This window comes from Lissotriton helveticus, chromosome 4_1 (genome assembly GCF_964261635.1).
Source record: "Lissotriton helveticus chromosome 4_1, aLisHel1.1, whole genome shotgun sequence".
NCBI classification, from domain to species: Eukaryota; Metazoa; Chordata; class Amphibia; order Caudata; family Salamandridae; genus Lissotriton; species Lissotriton helveticus.
The window spans coordinates 786,788,743-786,810,442 of record NC_136063.1 but is presented as its reverse complement, the minus strand read 5'-3'; the positions used below and the strand labels follow the sequence as shown (position 1 = coordinate 786,810,442).

Below are 21,700 nucleotides of genomic sequence, written 5' to 3'. Positions count from 1 at the left end.
TCGGGCCTTTGGCTGGCTTATTCTCCTATCTGATTGGCTCTATCCTGTTGGTACCCTTTTGGCGGCTCTTTGATCCCGAAGCCTTATTCTCCTGTGCCCATTCCATCGAGCCTGGTGAATCTCTTTGTGACGCAGTTTCCAACATGGCGGGCAGAGGGGACGAGAGACACGGAAGACCAAGACACCCCTGCGCGGGGGCCCGGTCCATTCTAATGTTATGGACCGTTACACCCACTCGAAGGGGTCCCCCGGAGCCGCCCTGCCCGGTCCAAGTGCTGCTGACCACATCGTGGACGCATCAACGGAGCCGTCCTTGCAGGACATCATGGGCGCCATTTCTGGCATGAGGGAGACGATCGGCCAACAATACGAGGCCTTGGCCCACAAAATCGACACAGTGGCCATTGATGTGAACTTGATTCGAGCCGACCTATCGAAAACCAATGAGAAGGTGAAATCATTGGATCTCAAGTCATCCAGCCTCACGACGGACGTCTCGGAGATACAGACGGAGATTGGTAATCTCCGTAGGGTGAACGATTTCATGACCCGGCGCCTGGAGGACTTTGAGAACAGGGCACGTCGCTGTAATGTGTGCGTGGTTGGCGTTCCGGAGAATCCAGAACCTCACTCTGTTGATCTCCTGGTTGAGGACCTGATCCAAAACTATCTCTCTCCGTCTGGACTGAGTAAATTTTTCGCAGTAGAGCGTGCCCATCGAGTTCCGGGGGGCCAGGGTAAGCCGGGTGCCCCGCCGAGGCCTATTGTTGCGAAACTCTTCCATTATAGAGATCGGGACGCTATCCTGCAGGCATCACGTGTGAAGGGCCCGGTGGCCTTTGAGAACGCCACAGTGAACTTTTATCCGGACTTTTCTCAACAGGTCCAGAAACAGCGTATGGGCTTCCATGGTGTCAAGAAGCGTCTTCGGGACATGGAGTTACGCTACGCTATGCTGTTTCCGACCAGGCTGCGAGTGGAGTACAATGACCGAACCTTTTTCTTTGATCGGCCAGATTCTGTGAACGACTGGCTTGACTCTCTGCCTGGCCGACCTCCTGCGACTGAGTCCGAAGCCCACCCGGGTGGTGCTGAGGGTGGTGTGGAGAGCTGAACAATTCGTCTACGCCTGGGCCCTCGTATAGAGTAAACTCTTCCGGGCTTCTATGCCTAAGTGCCTCTACTGTTTGTGTGTTTTCCTCGTCATCTGTCTTGATCGGGGTGGCGGGTGGGCCAGAGCCTTTCCTCCTCCGGGGTCTTTTTGTAGAATGGGGGTTCTTGGGCGACAGGCACACTGCATGTTGGGGTGGCTTTTTAGCATTTTGCAGGGGTGCAGGGTGGGGGGTGTTTTCTTGATTGTTCGGGGGTGGGTGGTTGGGAAGTTCGATGTTTGTGTGTTCTGTTCTCAAGGCGACTTTATCTTGCTACTGATGGTTTTCATGTCATGCTCATGGAGGAGGGGTTTCGGCGTTGCTATGTGGGATGGGGGGTAGCGGGTTGAGGTTTGTTTCGTGGAATGTTAATGGTCTGGGGGATCGTATTAAGCGGAGTGTGGTATTGAAATGTTTACGACGTTTATCTCCAGATATTGTTTTCCTGCAGGAGACTCATTTGGTGGGCAATACTTGTCGTGCGATGAATAGGTGGGGCTATCGCCTTGCCGCACATTCGGGGTTTACCACGGGTTCCAGGGGGGTGGGTATCCTTGTTCGGGCTTCCCTCCCCCTAGCTATTGATGATGTGATCCTTGATGATCGGGGGCGTTATGCTGTCCTCGTGGGTCGTTATGAGGGTCGAACCCTCTCCTTATTTGCTGTTTATGTCCCCCCCGGCCTGCAGACTTCTACCTTTTCCGATTTGGGCCGTGTTTTGTTGGACCTCCCTAATAGTACTCTCTTCATTGCAGGTGACTTTAATTCTGTGTTCTCCGGTCTACACGATCGCCACCCCCCTAGGGACACTCCTTCGGCCCAACAGTGGCTGGGTGGGTTTCTGGACACGTTTGGTTTGGTGGATTGCTGGAGGCTTATGCATCCTACTCAGCTTCAATACACTTTCCACTCTGGGGCCCATGGGAGTTTGTCTAGACTGGATTATTTCCTGATGCCTGCGGCCCAGTCGGCGGCGGTGCGTGAGATTAGACACCTCCCCCGGGGCATTTCCGATCATTCTCCGCTCTGGCTCTGTTTTGAGATGGGGGTGGAGGCGGCGGGCCGGGTAGCTCCTATCAACCCATGGTACCTTACCTCCCCCGAGACCCGCAACCTTTTGACTAAGTCTTTGGACGCCTATTTTTTGGACAACGAGGGATCCGTTTCCTCTGCGATATCCCTGTGGGAGGCCTTTAAGACAGTGATTTGTGGCCAGGCCCTTTCCCTTATTGTTGAATCCAAGAGGGCGAGGAATCGGGAGGTGGTGGACCTCGAGAGGGAGATTGCTGAAAGGGAGGCTGCCTTAGAGTCGGAGGTCACGTCTGATAAACTCCATGCCCTGGGTCTGAAACAATTTGCTTATAAGTCTTTGGTCACGGATGCGGCCAAACAGATGTTCCGGGAGCAACAGGGCCGTCTGTATGATGTTGGGGACAAGGCGGGCAAATTATTGGCGTGGTTGGATAAGAAGGAGAGGGCGAATCGTGTGGTGCCCGTGATTCAATCATCGAATGGTGTGAGAGTGACGGACCCGATTGGAATAGTTGCATGTTTTGCTGAGTATTTTCGTGTGGTTTATACCCCTGTGTCTGGACGGGATGTTGCTGACTCTCGCCTTCTGTTGCGCGATATAGCTTTGCCCAGTGTCTCCGATTTAGACTGTAAATCGTTGGAGTCCCCTTTTACTATTGACGAGATAGCTACTGCCATTCGCTCACTCCGTTCGGGCAAAGCCTTGGGCCCGAACGGGTTGCCAATTGAACTGTACAAGCTACGTCCTGATAAGGTGGCGCCCTATCTTCGCGACATGTTTTTGGAGTCCCGGGAACGGGGGGTTCTCCCGTATGATCAGCGTCTGGCTACGATAGTCGTAATTCCTAAGGATGGTAAACCGCGGGACCTTTGTTCGTCTTATAGGCCCATTTCCTTGTTAAACGTTGAGCCCAAGGTCCTGGCTAAGCTCCTGGCGACCCGCCTCTTGACGGTCATTAGTGACTTGGTTCATCCGGATCAATCCGGATTTATCCCACATCGCAACACGGCTCTTAACCTACGTCGTCTCCACGGTGCTGTTGCGAGGGCGGGGCTTCTGACGGAACCGGCCATTTTGGCCTCGTTGGATGCCTCGATGGCTTTTGACACAGTGGAGTGGCCCTATCTTTGGGCTGCTCTTGAAAAATTTGGTTTTGGTCCTGAGTTTATCGGTTGGGTGAAGTTGTTATACGCTGAACCCTTAGCGCAGGTAGTGGTGAACGGTAGAGTTTCTGTCCCCTTCTGCCTTGGTAGAGGGACCCGTCAGGGTTGCCCCTTGTCTCCGTTGCTTTTTGCGCTCGCCCTGGAACCGTTAGCTGCGTGGCTTCGATGGGAGCCTTCACTCAAGGGGATCCGTTGGTCACCGGACTTTGAGGACCGCGTCTCGCTTTACGCGGATGACATTCTTTTGTATCTTACTTCCCCGCGTAAATCTCTAAATGTTTTGTTTGATGTTCTTACCTCGTTTGGAGCTAACTCGGGCCTAGTTATTAGTCCTGCGTGTATGTTCTTTCGGGTGTTTTGCCCCCATTGCCGGACAGATTTCCTATCCAGGTGGTCCAGTCTGGCTTCCAGTATTTGGGGATCTTTATTACGCGGGACTCCTCACTCCGATTCGAGCGCAATCTCCTCCCCCCGCTTCTTCGACTGCGACTAGATGTGGCCCGTTGGCGTAAGCTGCCCCTGTCTCCTCTGGGCAGGGCGGCCCTTTTTAAAATGATGTCCTTGCCGCGGTTCCTCTACGCACTTCAGAATTCTTATGACGACGTTCCCGTTACCTATTTCCGAGAGATCGAGAGTCTTCAAAGACAACTGATCTGGGACGGGCGTCCACGTATTGCCCTTGCGAAACTCACCATCCCTTGGTATGACGGGGGCATGGCGCTCCCCGACATCAAGAGATATTACTGGGCTGCCCAGCTGTCTGCCATCAACCACGCGATGTATTCACCGGGTCGGGATCCGGCCTTTGAGATGGATAGACTCCAGTTGCCGGGAGGGGACTTTAATAGAGCGCTTTATTCTAGATCGGCCGGGCGCCATCTTGTGGGCCCGTCCAGGATCGCAGTCACTGTGTGGCGCACCGCGCATGTGAGTTTGGGCTGGGAGAATCGACTGACGCTGGCGACGCCGCTTTATGCCTCTGAACGTTTGGGGTGTCTCTGGTCTACTAAGGGATTCGACCGCTGGGATATGATTGGGATATGTAAGGTGGGTGATGTCTGTGCGAACGGTAGCGTGAAGTCATTCCAGACCCTTAAGGCAGAATACGACTTGAGTGATAGAGAGTTTTTTCGGTATCTGCAGGTCCGGCATGCCCTGGCCTCAGTTCTAACTCCTGGTGTGACCCTGCCCGAGTCTTCCCCCCTTGAAGATCGTATACTAGATGGACACCTGCCTGATAGTACTATCTCCCTTATTTATAAAAAAATGATTCATAGTCGCGCCGACCTGTTGGTCCGCCTTAGGGAGCTGTGGATCGGTGACGGATTGGAATTAGATGATGAGGATTGGCAGTCAGCACTCTCTTCTCCTAAAGAGGTAGCCATTCCCGCCCGTCTTCGTTTGGTGCAACTTAAGATCCTCCACCGCGTGTATGTAACTGGCCCGCGCCTGGTTGTAATGGGTTTTTCCCCGTATGGCTTATGTAAGCGTGGCTGTGGGATGAGTGCTACATTTATGCATATACTTTGGGAATGCCCGTTGGTAGCGGCCTACTGGATTGATGTACTCGATGTGATGACTGTCGTGACTGATGTTGCCCTGCGGCCTGAGGCCCGACGCTGCCTGTTGAACGTGTGGGAACCCACCGATTATTCTGTGGCCCAGACCAGATGGGCAACCTTGGGGTACATGGTCGCGAAGCGGGACATTGCGCAACTCTGGGGCGCATCCAGACCTCCGGACGTCTCGGTGTGGGAGGATAACATGGACTGGTCCATGTTTCGAGAGAAGACCGTCTATGTGGCTAGGGGCAGACCCAGGGCGTAGACTAAAATTTGGGGTCAGTGGAATGCATATCGTGGAGATATTTGTACCCCTCCCTTGGTTGACACATCCGATGTTACCCTGTCTCCCTAGGCTGACGTTCCCGAAATCTTTCATTCTCTTTTTAAGATTTTCCTGTCCTCCCTGCTGCCCCCCCCGGCCTTGCCGAGTCTCATTGATTTACCTTTATCTTCCTGATTAGTGTACTTCCCCTCTGTCATCTGGGCTGACGTGATTGCTACTTTCGCCTTGTTTTGGTTTGTTATTTTAATGTTTACGACAAAACTGTTGTGTCCTGTCATATGCTTGGTGCAATATTTAATCTGTGATTTGGGCCTGGCCACGGAGATTAATGTTTACTGCATGATACGTGCTTTGCGAATTAGCGGCCAGCCCGTGTGGTTGTAGGCCCATCTTTGTACTTTTTATCTGATTGCTCAATAAAAGTTTTAACCCAAAAAAAAAAAAAAAAAAAATAGAGTTAAATAGAGGCAGTTGCCAGAAAAATTTAAAAAAAAGAAAGTCCCTCAGCAGAAAGCAATTCTGGTATTTTACTGACCTCTGCTGGTCTTTTTCTACCAAGACAGTAAAATAGATGTAGTTGAACAGAAAAAAAATGTCCTTAAGCGGAAGCAGACAAGTCCTAGGGCTGATCTCCAGAGCCCACAAAGTACATACACATATAAGTATATACTAAAGTATATACAAGAGGTCTCGAATGCTCGACCTAAAAAAGCGCTGCACCATTTTCTAGGCTTGTGCATGTGTGGTGCACGCACCTACAAAATGACATGAACTGCTGTGTTAAAGGCTTTTACAAAAAGGTCATCCAACCTGCACAGCATCGGCATTCTGTTCAGCTTGGCTAAAAATCGATGGTAAAGCCAATCGATCATACCCCTGCAGAGGCTCCGAAACACACTGGCAGACCCATAGCATTGTATGTCATAGGGGAGTGGGAGTTGGGAAAAAGGCCTCTGTGTAAGCGTTTAGGAGCTATGTAGGAGGACAAGAGTTGTGCTCTAATCGTGACATCAGTCACTGCGACTTCACATGCAGCGCAGTGAAAGAGGAGTGAGGGACAGAACGAGTGTGTGGTACATTAACCTGCTGTTGTGCCTGGTTGGAAGGGACTGGGTTCCGAGTGCGACATATGTGGGATGTGTTTTGGTGTAATGTGTAATGAGCAGTGGAACATACTCTCTGCTTCCTACCATTGTGTAGCTGTGCTTTTCACATGACTGGAACAAATGTGCGTCAGTTGTACTTGCGCTATTACCTACTATCCCACAGAGGAAATGCATTCTGATTCTTAGATTGTTTAGACAACATGGGATCAGCGCACTAGAATGAAACTGTTACAGGCAACCCAGGTGAATGCTCTCTAGACTCCACACATGAGCAACAAAGGATCAACCCAGCAGAATGCAAAAGTTACAGGGAGTCAGGGTAAATGCTCTTTAGACTCCACACAGGAGCAACAAAGGATCAACCCAGCAGAATGCAACAGTTACAGGCAGTCAGGGTAAATGCTCTTTAGACTTCACACAGGAGCAACAAAGGATCAACCCACTAGAATGCAACAGTTACAGGCAGCCAGGGTGAATGCTCTTTAGACTCCACACAGGAGCAACAAAGGATCAACCCACTAGAATGCAACAGTTACAGGCAGCCCAGGTGAATGCTCTTTAGACTCCACACACGAGCAACAAAGGATCAACCCAGCAGAATGCAACAGTTACAGGGAGTCAGGGTAAATGCTCTTTAGACTCCACACAGGTGCAACAAAGGATCAACCCAGCAGAATGCAACAGTTACAGGCAGTCAGGGTAAATGCTCTTTAGACTTCACACAGGAGCAACAAAGGATCAACCCACTAGAATGCAACAGTTACAGGCAGCCAGGGTGAATGCTCTTTAGACTCCACACAGGCGCAACAAAGGATCAACCCAGCAGAATGCAACATTTACAGGGAGTCAGGGTAAATGCTCTTTAGACTCCACACAGGAACAACAAAGGATCAACCCAGCAGAATGCAACAGTTACAGGCAGTCAGGGTAAATACTCTTTATGAAGCACAGGGTCAGACTGATTTGCATATAGCCATGTCTGAACTGGGGTGGCAGAGTGGGCTAAAGAACGGTGATGGATTAAACCCAGATCTTTTGACTGGGTGTGAGTGTTTGATTGGTTCAGATGCTCCGTCCATCACCACCCCCTTTTGTACCGCTTTTGGCCACCATAAGTGTGGCAGGGTATGCTCAGACGTGAGTCCCTTGCTCACTTTGCCACTGGATTCAAGCAAGCCGGGCTGAAGACGGCTGTAATGCCTGAAACCAGTCCTCGGAAGCTTGTTTCTGGTCCAGGGAAGGCATGGCTTGGCAGTTCGGGCTGTACTGTTCCCATGAGGCACAGGGTCAGACTGATTTGCATATAGCCATGTCTGAACTGGGGTGGCAGAGTGGACTAAAGAACGGTGATGGATTAAACCCAGATCTTTTGACTGGGTGTGAGTGTTTGATTGGTTCAGATGCTCCGTCCATCACTGCCCCCTTTTGTACCGCTTTTGGCCACCATAAGTGTGGCAGGGTATGCTCAGACGTGAGTTCCTTGCTCACTTTGCCACTGGATTCAAGCAAGCCGGGCTGAAGACGGCTGTAATGCCAGAAACCGGTCCTCGGAAGCTTGTTTCCGGTCCAGGGAAGGCATGGCTTGGCAGTTCGGGCTGTACTGTTCCCATGAGGCACAGGGTCAGACTGATTTGCATATAGCCATGTCTGAACTGGGGTGGCAGAGTGGGCTAAAGAATAGTGATGGATTAAACCCAGATCTTTTGACTGGTGTGAGTATTTGATTGGTTCAGATGCTCCATCCATCACCACCCCCTTTTGTACCCCTTTTGGCCACCATAAGTGTGGCAGGGTATGCTCAGACGTGAGTCCCTTGCTCACTTTGCCACTGGATTCAAGCAAGCCAGGCTGAAGAAGGCTGTAATGCCAGAAACCGGTCCTCGGAAGCTTGTTTCCGGTCCAGGGAAGGCATGGCTTGGCAGTTCGGGCTGTACTGTTCCCATGAGGCACAGGGTCAGACTGATTTGCATATAGCCATGTCTGAACTGGGGTGGCAGAGTGGGCTAAAGAACGGTGATGGATTAAACCCAGATATTTTGACTGGGTGTGAGTGTTTGATTGGTTCAGATGCTCCGTCCATCACCACCCCCTTTTGTACCGCTTTTGGCCACCATAAGTGTGGCAGGGTATGCTCAGACGTGAGTCCCTTGCTCACTTTGCCACTGGATTCAAGCAAGCCAGGCTGAAGACGGCTGTAATGCCAGAAACCGGTCCTCGGAAGCTTGTTTCCGGTCCAGGGAAGGCATGGCTTGGCAGTTCGGGCTGTACTGTTCCCATGAGGCACAGGGTCAGACTGATTTGCATATAGCCATGTCTGAACTGGGGTGGCAGAGTGGGCTAAAGAACGGTGATGGATTAAACCCAGATCTTTTGACTGGGTGTGAGTGTTTGATTGGTTCAGATGCTCTGTCCATCACCACCCCCTTTTGTACCGCTTTTGGCCACCATAAGTGTGGCAGGGTATGCTCAGACGTGAGTCCCTTGCTCACTTTGCCACTGGATTCAAGCAAGCCGGGCTGAAGACGGCTGGAATGCCAGAAACCGGTCCTCGGAAGCTTGTTTCCGGTCCAGGGAAGGCATGGCTTGGCAGTTCGGGCTGTACTGTTCCCATGAGGCACAGGGTCAGACTGATTTGCATATAGCCATGTCTGAACTGGGGTGGCAGAGTGGGCTAAAGAACGGTGATGGATTAAACCCAGATCTTTTGACTAGGTGTGAGTGTTTGATTGGTTCAGATGCTCCGTCCATCACCACCCCCTTTTGTACCGCAAAAGACAGCTTTGGAATCTTTCACTTGCTTATTCAGGAGGCTGAATAGGTACATGACCATGGTTCACATCTCTGCTGCTACAAATTCCTTAGACAAACGAGTCCCGAAAACAGTTCTTATCTCTCTCCGAGATAGTCTTATAAAGGTTTCCCAATCTGTGAAAATGGTTTTAAATTGATTAATCATGACCGTTTTCACTATTTATTGCCTATTTTTCCTGTGATACCGCTGGGCAATCAAGAGATCAAATTTTTTATTTATTTTACAATACTTTATTGCGTGGCGGGAGGGAGCAGACGGGGTTAAACTCTTCTCACATCTCGTCTCACGGTTCCCTTGCTGCGGCTGCCCTGGGCCCTGATCTGGTGCAGTATTACAGCAAGGTTGCCATGTACCCTGTTGTAAGCAAGAAAAATGGCACATCTTACCCGGTGCCACTGCACCTGTTGCACCAATGGTAGCTACGTCCCTGGTCTCGTGCTTGATCCACAATGGCTGACAATGGAATAGGATGGCAACAACTAGTGATGATCTTGGAGTGCAGTGGGCCTATGTCGCCCTCCCCACCCATCGACTGAAACGCACCAGGATGACAGCAGCATTTCAGTGAGGCATCCCATTGAGAAGTCAACTCTTTTGGGTGCTTGGAGTGGACAGTTGATGAGGGCATTTAAGGGGTAGGGGGTTGAATGTAGGAGTGTGCCTGGTACCTGGACACGTGCTAGCTCCTTCGCGGCCTCAGGGAAGGGGGTGGTTGGAGAGGCAGCAGAAAGGAGAGTCCAAGGCTTGGTCTGGAGGCTGTGGGACGGAATCTAGGCTTGGATGGTGCTCATAAACCCCCACAATAATGGTGAGACGGTAGGAGTGTGGTATTTCCGGTTCCATAGATGGAGTGGACTGCCACTCCAGTTAATTCCTGGGACAAGGTGCTTCCTAGATTGCATCACTCTAATTAACCCCTACAATTGTTTCCAGTATGAGCAAATCGACAGACCGCCTGGGAGAGGGTGCTTGTTGATTGGTTTATACTGCCTACTGCTGTAGGGGTTATTTGGATTAATGCAATATGGAAAGCACAATGTTCCAGAAACAGAGGAAGAAAAGTGGGAACGTTTGTGGGGCTGGAGCTGGATTACTTTTTTAAACCCTGCCCACCGAAAAGTTGTGAAAGCCAGAAGCTCTCTGTCATGAACGTTTTGTAGCCTCTTAAAATATGTTATCCCATAAATACTTAAAGCCCACATGTCCTCTCATATTTTTGACCCTTCATATCTACATGAATAAATCAGTGCAACATGGAGTTCAGGTGTGCCTCACTTTTCTGTTGAATCTGGTTTAGCACTATATTTATTCATTTGCAGCAATATAACACTGTAATCATCCGAGAGAAAGCTGTTGCTTTTTGAAGAAAGTTTTTATCAGCATGTCAGGCTTTTTTCTCACATGTATGATGCAGGATATGTGTCTTTTCTCCGTGGTCCTCATGGATTTTTTTGTCTTTTGGTGGGCCCTATATGTTTGCCGGCTTTAGAACTCTGGGCACTTTACTTCTGCTACTTCTTCGCCCTAGCTGTCAAAGGGGCAAACTACGACCACCTACTTGAAGGCTTGGTAATTTTCGTCTCAATACCTTGCACAGCTTCAGTAAGGGAATTGCATTCGAATTCACCAGCAACTGCTCAATTAAGATGACCATCTTCAATTACAACGCTAAAACTGAGGTACTTCCTATTAATGCTTACATTCATCCCAAAAAAAGCAAGGCCTTGCGAAAGCTGGTGGACCAGCTTCTGAAGGATATAGGGGAGGAGGACACTCCTAACTTCGTCCTCTCAAGCGATCTTAATCTGCCCGTTCTTGGCTCCTACTTGGACGATTTTGTGCTATCCCAATCTTCATACTGGGACATACCGGCGCAAGCTAGAAACTCCTATGTCATGATCGGCAGACAACTACTGGATGATCTAGAATATCTCAGTTTTAGGGTCCCCCATGGTAGGTGTGCAGAGGAAAAGTTGCTGGTGTCTTGGTTCTACTCCACTACCAGCTTGACATTAGACTACACTTTTGTAACCCTCTTAACCGTTCCTCAGGGTCCACTCATTCTGCTTAGGAGACAAAGCAGAGAGTGATCTCCTCCCACAAGAGGTGCCCTTTCTTGCCACTCCGCCCACACTTACCGTGGGATGGCATAGTGGGCAAAAAAACGATGATTGAGATGCTAGTGGCTGAGATTAATTCAAGCTTTAATTCTATCACTTTGTTGTTTTTGGCCGCCCTAAGTGTGCCAGGTTTGCCCAGATGTGGGTACTGGGCTCACTGTGCCACTGAATTCAAGCTAACCTGGCTGATGAGGGTGATACCCCGAAACCAGTCCCAGAATGCTTGTTTCCGGTCCAGGAGGGACCTGACTTGGCAGTTCGCGCTGACTGTTCCGAAACTGGGGTGGCATAGTGGGCAAAAATATGATGAATTGAGATGCGGCCCAAGCAATTGATTGCCTGTGGGTGAGATTAATTCTAGCATACCATTTATCACCTTGTTATTTTTACACTTAGATGCACAGCAGAGGTACTTGGCTCTGTGTTTACTGTTAACTTGAAGAGAATCAAGTACTCATAATCCACTATAGAGGACCTGTCAACATCCGCAAAGAAAACACAAGGAGATGATTGGCGGAGTGCTGAAACCTTTCACTCACTCACCCCAGTCACAGATATGGGTTGAATCCATCGTCATTCTTTAGCTCACTTTGCCACCCCAGTTCCGACCCAGCTATATGCATGGGAACAGCCTGAACTGCCAAGCCAGGTCTTCCTTGGACCGGAAACAAGCATCCTGGGACCTGCTACAAGGATTAATGGTAGCACCTACTTGTGCTATAAAGAGGTGCAAGTGTTTCACTGAAAGGCTGACAGTTACTTTTGCTACTCCACTCAAACCAAGACCCAATCAAATACTCACTGGGCAGAGAAATATTCCTAGGGCCCAACTAACACAATTAAAAAAATTAAAAAAGGCAACAAACAAAACCCTAAGAACACTGTGCCGGAAACCGGGGGACACTGGTCTTCAAACAATACCAAGACTTCACAAAGCCTCACTAAGAAGCTGAAGTGGGCTATCAATAGGTCCCAGGATGACGAGCTATGGGTCAAACTGTTTTCAGACATTAAGCATAATAATAGCATGCGGTTATGGGCGACGGTCAATAAGTTAATAAACCAATCCCATGGAGGAGTTATTTCACACATACCCAAGGGAACCTGGGCAACATTTCTGGGCGACCACTTCAACCACCAATCTTCCGGAAGTGCCTTGTGCCAAGCACCAACAAGAACTCAACAGCAACCTCCAATAACATCTATTCGAAGGTAGTTAGTCTGGCACCAGCTTCGTCTAACCCTGCAGCAGATCAACAGAATGCTTCCAAATTGCCACACATTAAACTTACCAGATGTCAAATTACAAAAGGCAGAAGAGAGAGGGCTCCGAGCCCTAACGGCATCCCCCTGTTCTCTACAAGGAAGACGAGCACACTGGGTGGAAACATGGGAATCAGTCTTCTCCCAAATTACGCTCATGGGTGTATTGTCAAACTCATTGAGAGGGTCCATAATCTCGTCCATCTTGAAAAGCGAGGACAAATCCTAGGCAAAAACCTACCGTCTGGTAACCCTCATCGATAACAAGCTAAATATTTCACCAGGACATTGTTCGACGAATTAACATCTTGGGCATCCGTCAATGCCATAATCCCACTGAACCAGACATAGTTTTCTAAGATGACAGGCATGACAACTAACCTCCTTGCCATATCACTCCTTACTGATACAGCAAAAAGCTTCAGGATGCCTCTCCACCTCTGCTTAATCAACACAGGGCAGTCTTCGATCACGTGGAGAGGGACAAACTCTGGACCAAGCCGGCTCACTGGAACATCCCTCAGGCCCTACTGGACATGCTTAAACTGCTTCACAAGGAGACGTGGTTTCAGGTCAATCTGAACACCAGAACACACCTCTCCAGACAAATACCAACAGCAAAAGGGCTGGAGCAGGGGTGTGCTCTCACGCCCACTCTTTTCAACCTTTTTTAGGCTTATCTGATGCACAGGCTGAACACCTGCAACTCGCATGACCTGAAACTAGGGGGCATGACAGTCTCCAGCTTTCTTTATGCTGATGATGTGGTCCTGGTGAGCCACATCCCGGTGGGGCTGCAACGCCTTCTCATCACAATGCAAGAATACTCTGCTGAGAACAAACTAAATATCAACCTTGAAAAATCTAAAACAATGATGGTTAATAACAGCAGAAAAAGCACATCGTCCTGGTATTTGGCCAATTCATGGATTCAGACAGAAGAATACAAATACCTGGGAGTAATCATCGCTAAAGATGGCCTATTTGCTTGCCCGAAAGAGGCAATTAAAGCGAAGAGCCTGGCACTGGCAATAACGCTAAAAAAACGTACAAGAAAACAGACAGGGGCAACACTGTCCCCTCTTCTTCTTATTATTATTATTATTTAAAATTTTATATAGCGCGCAGTTACCCTAGGGCATCCCGGCGCTTGAACAGAGCAACAACAGCTAAAAAACAGTCAGTTCGACAGGGCAAATCATGCGGGAAACAGAAATGTTTTCAGACCTTTGCGAAAGCGCAACGTGTCGGTCTCGGCGCGAAGTTTTAGAGGTAAAGAGTTCCAGAGCGTAGCTGTATTCACAGAGAATCTTCTCCCGCCCGTGCGCGATCTCTTTACTCTGGGGACAAGGAGGAGGTGTTTCTGGTCAGACCTCAACGTTCTATTCGCTTTATAAGGCACAGCTAGATTTTTTTAGAATCGGTGGTCCTGTTCCCTGAAGAATTTTGTGGGCAGTGCAAAGTGCCTTGAATTTTACTCTCTCACGCACTGGTAACCAGTGCAGCGCCTTGAGGGCAGGTCTTGCTGATGCAGTTCTGGGGATGCCCATGAGCAGTCTAGCCGCCGCATTTTGGACCTGCTGTAATTTGTTTAAGGTGGATTCAGGGGCACCCAGAAAAAGGCTGTTACTGTAGTCAAGGCGAGATGTTATAAGCCCCTGAATCAGCAGTTTCCTCGATGGAAAAGGGAGGAGCGGAAAGATTTTACGAGCTGCTCGTAGCAGGGCGAAACACACTCCTGCCGTTTTTTTGGCTTGGGTCCTGAAGGAAAGATCTTGTTCCAACCATACCCCCAAGCTCTTAATCTCCTCTTTCAAAATGGGGAGATCACCCATACAGCTCGGCCAGCAGGTTAATGGCAGTAAGGGAGCTTTATTCCCTAACAGCATAATCTCTGTCTTAGAGCCGTTCAGCTTGAGAGCTGAGTCGTCCATCCATGTATGAACTTCCACCAGGCATGAGTGCAACAGATCGGGGTTGTCAACCAGTTGAGGAAGTGCGACCACTAGCTGAGTGTCATCAGCATAGCTGATGATCTTGATGTTATAAGGGGCCACCACATCCTCCAGGGGGGCCATATAAACATTAAACAATGTCGGGCTCAATGAAGAGCCCTGTGGCACACCCCACTGGAGGGGGATAGATGGAGTCCGGTTGCTGCCTTCCCAAACCTGGTATGACCGATGGTGGCGCAATCCAAGTTATTACCGACTATAACATATGGAAGCGAACTACTGAGAGGACGTAGGATCATATTTTATCTTCCGACGTACACCTCACCGGCTCAGATAGGGCTGGAGTTTGGACTGCAAAAGCAGGCCTTGGCCAGGCGAGGGGCGTCCATAAATTGTTGGAACAAAATCTCTACCTCCAAGAATCATTGTCTGTCACTGGGCCAACCCAGCTCTGGGAAATGTCTATCAGCCACTTAGCCTTCAAAAAAACTGACATGAAAAACAATAAAGTTTCTTTTGCTAACTGAAGACAAGGCTGCTATTGCATGCAGAGGTCATGCTTAGATGACTCTTAACAACTACAGAATACTTGCATATCAGAAATACTTTAATACAAAGTATTCTAGAGCAGCCAAGGACAATTCTTGAAATACCTCCTAGGGCTGTTTCCCTCCCTTCTGCACCTCTCCCCTTGCAGATGGAGTCCACATCGGATGTCTGGCGCCTATGTGGCACCGGAAAATAAGACTTGCCGCATTTACTATGCTCCTGTAAGGAGCCACTGTGGGAAAGGAGACAGCTGCTTAGAGTCCCTTTTTGACCAAAAAGGAATCCTCAAATGGAGGCAAGCCGTGCTGGCCTTCTTCGCGCCTTGGGATCTGCCCGGCTCTCAGTACCACAATCACCACCTACTCCCAGGGAAGTTGTCAGCCCGATCTGTAGCTGATGTGGGCAGCCACAGCCTCAACAGGCAGGTGGATATGGGAGACAAACTGTATGCTTCGCAGTCGACTTGAGGACTCTAGCGGCCAGACTTTTTCAAAGCGTGGCCACACCACCGAATGGGACACACCAACAATTAATGGCCAGTAAGCATTGCAGCTGCCTCATTTTGTCATTTTTAACACTGTATGCGCAAGCCTATCTGTACCTGATTTTTCCCAGTTCGCCCTTTATTGCTCCATTAGTATTATAGCCACTCACTCTATTTTGCTGACATTTCATCAAAGGAGGTGTGATTAACTGAATTAGAATTTGCTTACTTTGCACGTTAATGAATTTTTGTTAGGTGGACTTTACCAGACCTATCTACCTCAATGGTTGGTTGCCCATTAACCTCGCAATTGTTAACTTTGTTTCATACTGCTCTGTTTCTGTGTGCGCATCGGCATTTTGATATCTACACACTTTGCTTTTTATTGAACTGCTGCAAATCAAACTGTTTAACATCATACATGTGACAACGTTTCCCAATCTCCATCGAAGAAATAGGCTTGCACTTGCCAACTTTGCATTTTAATGTACCAATTGCACTTTTATTGCCGACATAGTTACATTGTCACCCTGATTAGTCTACAGTCCTTCACCAATCTGCATGCTTTCTTAAACTGACAATGTGAGTTTATAGAGATTAAAACCATTTCTCAACTGCCGCCAATCCCCGCAAACCTATGGTCATCCCTCGGTTTTCATCGTAATAGGGTCATGTTTTTTATTTTTTACTGTTGTGTATTTTGGTTTTACTGCTTATTGAATTTTATTGCAATTATTTTCAGTCACTATGCAAATAAAAATAAACTTGAACTCCTGCTAACCAGTAACATCTGCTCCCCCTTTCACCATGGCTATAATGGCTTATTTCTTGTTAGCACACGTATATGGTGTCAAAAGTGTACTCAGGGCCTGGAAGTTAAATGCCTCTTGTGGACTGCAGCAACTATTGTGCCATCCACTATAGTGTCAATGCAAACATGGCTTCAGGTCTACCCTGTGTCGCGAGACTGTTGCAGCGAAACATGCACAACAAACTGTCAAAACTAAACCTTTTTGACAGATAAAAAAATCCCCTTTAAATATTAGTCAGTCACCCCTACATGAGCCTTGTTTCCCACAAGGTAGGGTGCATGGTATTTAAAAGTGGGAAATGTAGCAAATCCATATTACCATGCACCTATAGTGACACAAGCCAAACTGCTATTTTCACTGTGTTCTACGTATAAAACTAAACTGCTGATTAAAACACTAATACTTTATCTCAGGAACGGGACTAAATTAAACAATTATTTTTAACAGTTATTGAAATTCCAATTAATGGTGAGGTCAGATTTTTTTATAAATATTAAGGAAACATAACTAGTTACCTTTTCCCTGCCTGGAGTTCCAGTAGGCTTATTTGCATTGGGTCTCTGGCTTCTCCCAGCCAGTGAATAGCCTTAAATAGTTGTGAAAAGCTGTGAAATGCCTCCCAGAAGCAAACATAAGGCTGACCTGAATGGGTGGAGATGAATCCTCTGAACTTCACGTAATATTCTGGTTGGGGGCAGTGGGCCTCCTTTTGATAGCACAGTGTCAAATCCTACTTCACAGGCCTATTGAGCCACATATAACACTTGGGGCACTGTTGAAAGGGAGTGAACTGTATTTCAAAATAATTCTTATGTATACAATCTTTGGTTGCCGGAGGACCATGCTTTTATCCTACCAGACATCTGTCTCTGGGTTTGATATGGATACAGTGTCTGCCTCAATCTGAACTTTAGTGTTAGATGTGGGAGGACACTAAGATTACCATAGTGCACCCCCCCCACATACACATACCCAGACCTCAGAGCCCAACTTTAGACTTTCACCATCTTGAAAATGCCCTGACCTATAGCATTTTAGGCCTGTTTGCATAAGCAAACATTAGCTACTAAAATAGTGGGTAGGGTTGGCCCCAGAAACCTTTACCCCACTGGTTAGGGTATGCCCAGGAGTGAACCATCCCCTTAGCCAGTTCCAGGTATAAATGTGGCACAGCCAGGCAACCACTTCACACCCCCTTTGGACCCAGAAGAGGACTGGAACTACGGTCTTTGACCTAAAAGGAGCCCTGAAGGGCTGGGCCTGCTTTTCCTTATACCCAGAACAAAGACGTTGACTCCAAGGATCAGAAGGCTGACCTGTGTGGCTACAGGGAGACACCAAGATTCACAAGGCCCTTATCTGGAAGTACACAGCTGAGCAGTGGCAACAGGACCCTTTTATTGGCCTTTGCTTGAAATCTTTCATGTCTCCAAGTGCCTGCCATGAGGTCCAGAGGGCTCTGGAAGTGTACTCCTGTGGTAGAATGGGGCTTAAAAGGTTAAATCAGAAGGCAAAATATTTGACCAGGATGAACCTGATTGGTTCTATCATGGTCAGCCTCAAATATGTCTCCCACGACCATTGACTATCATTGACGCTTTGTACTTTTTGGTGTTATTTCTACTTAAAACTTTGAAAAATTCACAACTCTGGCTCTCCTTATTAGATTTTTTCATTTTGTTTATTAAACTTTAATCTGTTTTTCTTATTTGGTTTAGGATTTTTACTGTTTTTCATTTTGACTTTATTACTATTTTGATACTGCTTAAGTACTTTACACATTGCCCTAAGTTAAGCCGGGTGTTGAGCACAGGTTAATTTACTGATGTTAGGGGTTCACCCTGATAAAGATTGTGATTATTCTTTGAGGTGGGTAGTCACCCACTCCAAAGAATAATCCAATTCCTTACATATGAAAAAGAGGTTTGTGTATCTATATAAAATCTGTCCTCGTTTTAGCTGTCTAAACTCTAACCATAAAATTCATCAGCCAATAATTAGCACTGTTTTCTATAAAAAAATGTCTGATCAAATTCTAGCAGGAAATAAGCATTTTATATACGATGAAATGATCAAACAATTCTTAAAACTAGTGTGGCGCTACCATTAAATAATCTATACTGCGACCACAATCTTTTATTACCCTGTTTATATGCTCTTTTTTACAACCCACACAAATAGCACTCACTCCAATGCATCTGAAAAGGAAACAATTGTGGCACCATACCACTAAAAGAAATGTAACAGTCATGTTTCATGAATCCTCCCACCTTAAATGTACCATGAAAAAACACACCACCTAGCAAATCTTTTGTGATTTGTGCACTAATTTTAAAAGTCAGATTTACAATAGCAGTATTATACAAGGGGGTCTCAGGCCTTCCAACTCTGCCCTGGGCAGTAACTACTTGACAGTGCCATTCCCCTTGAGTCATTTTGCTGAACAATAGGTGGACTTTATCAATCACCAAGAAAGCTTACTTGTTGATGGGGGGCACAGGATGAGTTTGTCTATCTTCATTCTTCCTGGCTCAAAGATGTGTATGCTGACAAATAGCCATGTTGCTGTAGCAATGTGTTAAAGAGAATACACTTCTCTAAGAACACTGTTTACTGAAAGTGGTGCATATAAATTAGTGTTATGCCCTTTCAGAGGTGCATTTTGTTGAATTCAGCATGAAAATGGAACAATTCCACTTGATGAAGTGAAGCATTTGTTAAATTTAACCAAACTACACCTGCCATGGGGGTTGATTGGCAGGGTACTCCTTTAGGTTTATTGCCAGTAGCTGGGAATACATGCGGGGAGCGTATCTCCTTGGCTGAAAGCTATACCTGGTGTCTCACCTGTGAATACAAGGTGTAGTTTGTCTTGAGACGTACCCCAAGGCAATCATTGGTTTCTAGGTTCCAACTGTGACAAATTATTTTCTCACTGGTTTGCTCGGCCCACCATACTATGTACTATTGGACCCCAAACTGAATTACAAAATACTCCAACTTTAGCATTCGACTCTCAATAGTAAAGAGGAGTCCAAAGTTTACTCAAGGAGGTGCGGACACATAGAACATAGTTGAACAGCACAACAGCCCTTAATAACTGATTGTCCAAGCAGTGCTTAAATTCAGTAAAAGAAATGTATGTTAATGTGCTTACATAACTGAATACTACACATGAAAAAAGAAACCTAAATAATAGCAGAACTCTCTTATCTACTGTCTAGTCAGAGATCTATGTTATTAGACCATTGGAATGTTGAGTGCTTTATTGAAGATAATGGAGTGCTACGGGCTTATAATGGCTGGTAGAAGCCCAGAATTCCAGCATTCCAATGTTTGACTATGGTCACAGCTGAAGTTGTGAACAAAGACCTCTCTGAGCCCTAGGGGATTTAAACCACCTCGGGCTCCGAGCGGCTTTTGTTTTTACTAATTAGAACATTCGGCCCTCTAAAGCCTCTCCATTTTTTCCAGGGCTAGGCCTCTGCAGAATCAGCAAATCTAGACTGTTCCACACTGAACATCATTACACAGTCTGTTTTGGGCACAAGCTCCCACTTGTTAAACATTTTTCTTTTGTTTCAATGTTGTTCATACAAGGGAACCCTTGGCAACTTCTCCTTACAGCACCTATTTTTTCTTGTTCCCAACACGAGCACCTGTCACTTCCCTCTGCATGGCACTCCAAACAAATGCAGGCCTGCCAAATGACATGGTTCCACTGTGTGACAAATGCTTTCTTCATTTTATCACAAAGCAACCTGATGAAAAGCCACGATCGCATGGTGAGCTGGTAAACCTTGCTCAGAATGTTTCTAGCTCAGGCGTATACGCTTTGCACAGCTGAGCTCGAATAAAGCCTACCCAGGGTATGCAAGGTGGTTCCAGATGATTTTGTTGTTTTTGTCAGTGAGGGTAGGTGTGATTGTTTGGGCAGGGCAGGGAGTCCACAGCCCCACTCCCCAGGGCCCCACCACCTCCCTAAGGCCCTGTCCCCTTTTCTCTGTATAGTGATAATGAGTCTAAGGCTGGCAGATCTGAATGTGCCCTACTGTCATTACTTGTTAGTGCCATTATCCCCTGTTCCGACATGTCTAAAGATTCCGCATCAATATGGAAAGACCTTGCAATGAAGGTACGAAGCCATTAGCAGAATGTGGCACATAGGAGGGAAACAAAAGATCCATCTTTCAACAAAGACGTGACTCTCCTTCTGCACCTCTGGTGAGTTCAGGGTATAGCCAGCCTGGAATGGATCACGGGTACTACTAGTGTCATAAGTGGTACGGTTCTGAGCAGAAACTGTCCTACAGCAAGACCCTTCTCGAGGCTTAATTAACAGAAAACAACAACAGCTTTGTTAAAGCGGCAGTTGGCGGCGCAGCAAAGTGGTAAACCTACATGATGGTTTAAGTAATGTAAAAAATGTAAGAAGTTACCCTACAGAAGAATGGAGCCACAGAAAGCATGGCTAAACCCCATTTATCTCAAGTCCATAACGTCAGCACAAAGTAAAGCACACAACAAAATATGTGGAAACATCTGACCAGTGCTAATACTTGATCAATTTCTGACAAGAGAGGAGCCCACCCAGGAAAATGCTTATCAATCAATCAGGATTTGGAGAGCGGAGCTACTTCATCCGTGAGGGTCTCGAGGAGCTGTCGGATAGTGCTGCCTGTTCTCCTATTGGTTGAACAGCCATGTCTTGAGGTCCTTCCTGAATTGCTGGAGTGATGGTGAGGCTCTGAGGTGCAGGGGGAGGTCTTTCATTTGTGCGTATGTGGCAAATGACCATGATAATTAATAACTATTGAACATATACTTACATAAAATATTTAATACATTTTACATAACATGCCAAGAGCAGCAAGGTATGTAAACCAATAGCTACAGCATAAACCCTCACTGCGAAATTTAAAACAAAATATCTCTCGAGCGGGGAATGGTTACCTGGCACAGCAGCCACTGTGGAACCGGTAGAAGTAAAGGAACGGGAACTCCAAGGCACTCACGAGGTCACCTGGGAAACACAATAACATGCTCAGTCAAAACCAAGGCAGGCCCGCCTGTAAACCAGTGTGGTGCACAGAAGTCAACATTTATCGCTTTACCACTCCCCGAGGATTATCCTATACTGACATTACAAATAATGACAGTTCACGCACATCCGATCTGGTGAACAACCTTTACAACAAAACTTTTACAACGCACTACCATTACAACACGGTCATTACAACGCAAACCATTACAACGCATTGCGCTGGGGGGTGCTCTAGGATAGGGAATATATTTAATTTACTATCCAACACCTTCCCTACTATCCACGGGGACTGGAGTTGGAATAGTAAATTAAATAAATCACTATCCAGCGCCTAAAAGCACTATGCGTTGTAATGGTATG

At 47.2% G+C, this 21,700-nt stretch overlaps 1 protein-coding gene across 3 annotated transcripts in view; it reads right to left on the bottom strand.

Moving 5' to 3' along the window:
- Positions 1 to 21,700, bottom strand: part of SLC35D4 (solute carrier family 35 member D4) — a 570,185-nt gene that overhangs the window by 201,281 nt on the left and 347,204 nt on the right. For all 3 annotated transcript variants that reach the window (XR_013610546.1, XR_013610545.1, XM_078687423.1), the window contains one exon: positions 21,250 to 21,319. Coding sequence is in view for 1 of the 3 variants with exons in the window: in XM_078687423.1 (XP_078543549.1) it covers positions 21,250 to 21,319 (70 nt within the window). In the remaining 2 variants the exon portion in view is untranslated. The remainder of the gene's footprint in view (positions 1 to 21,249; positions 21,320 to 21,700) is intronic.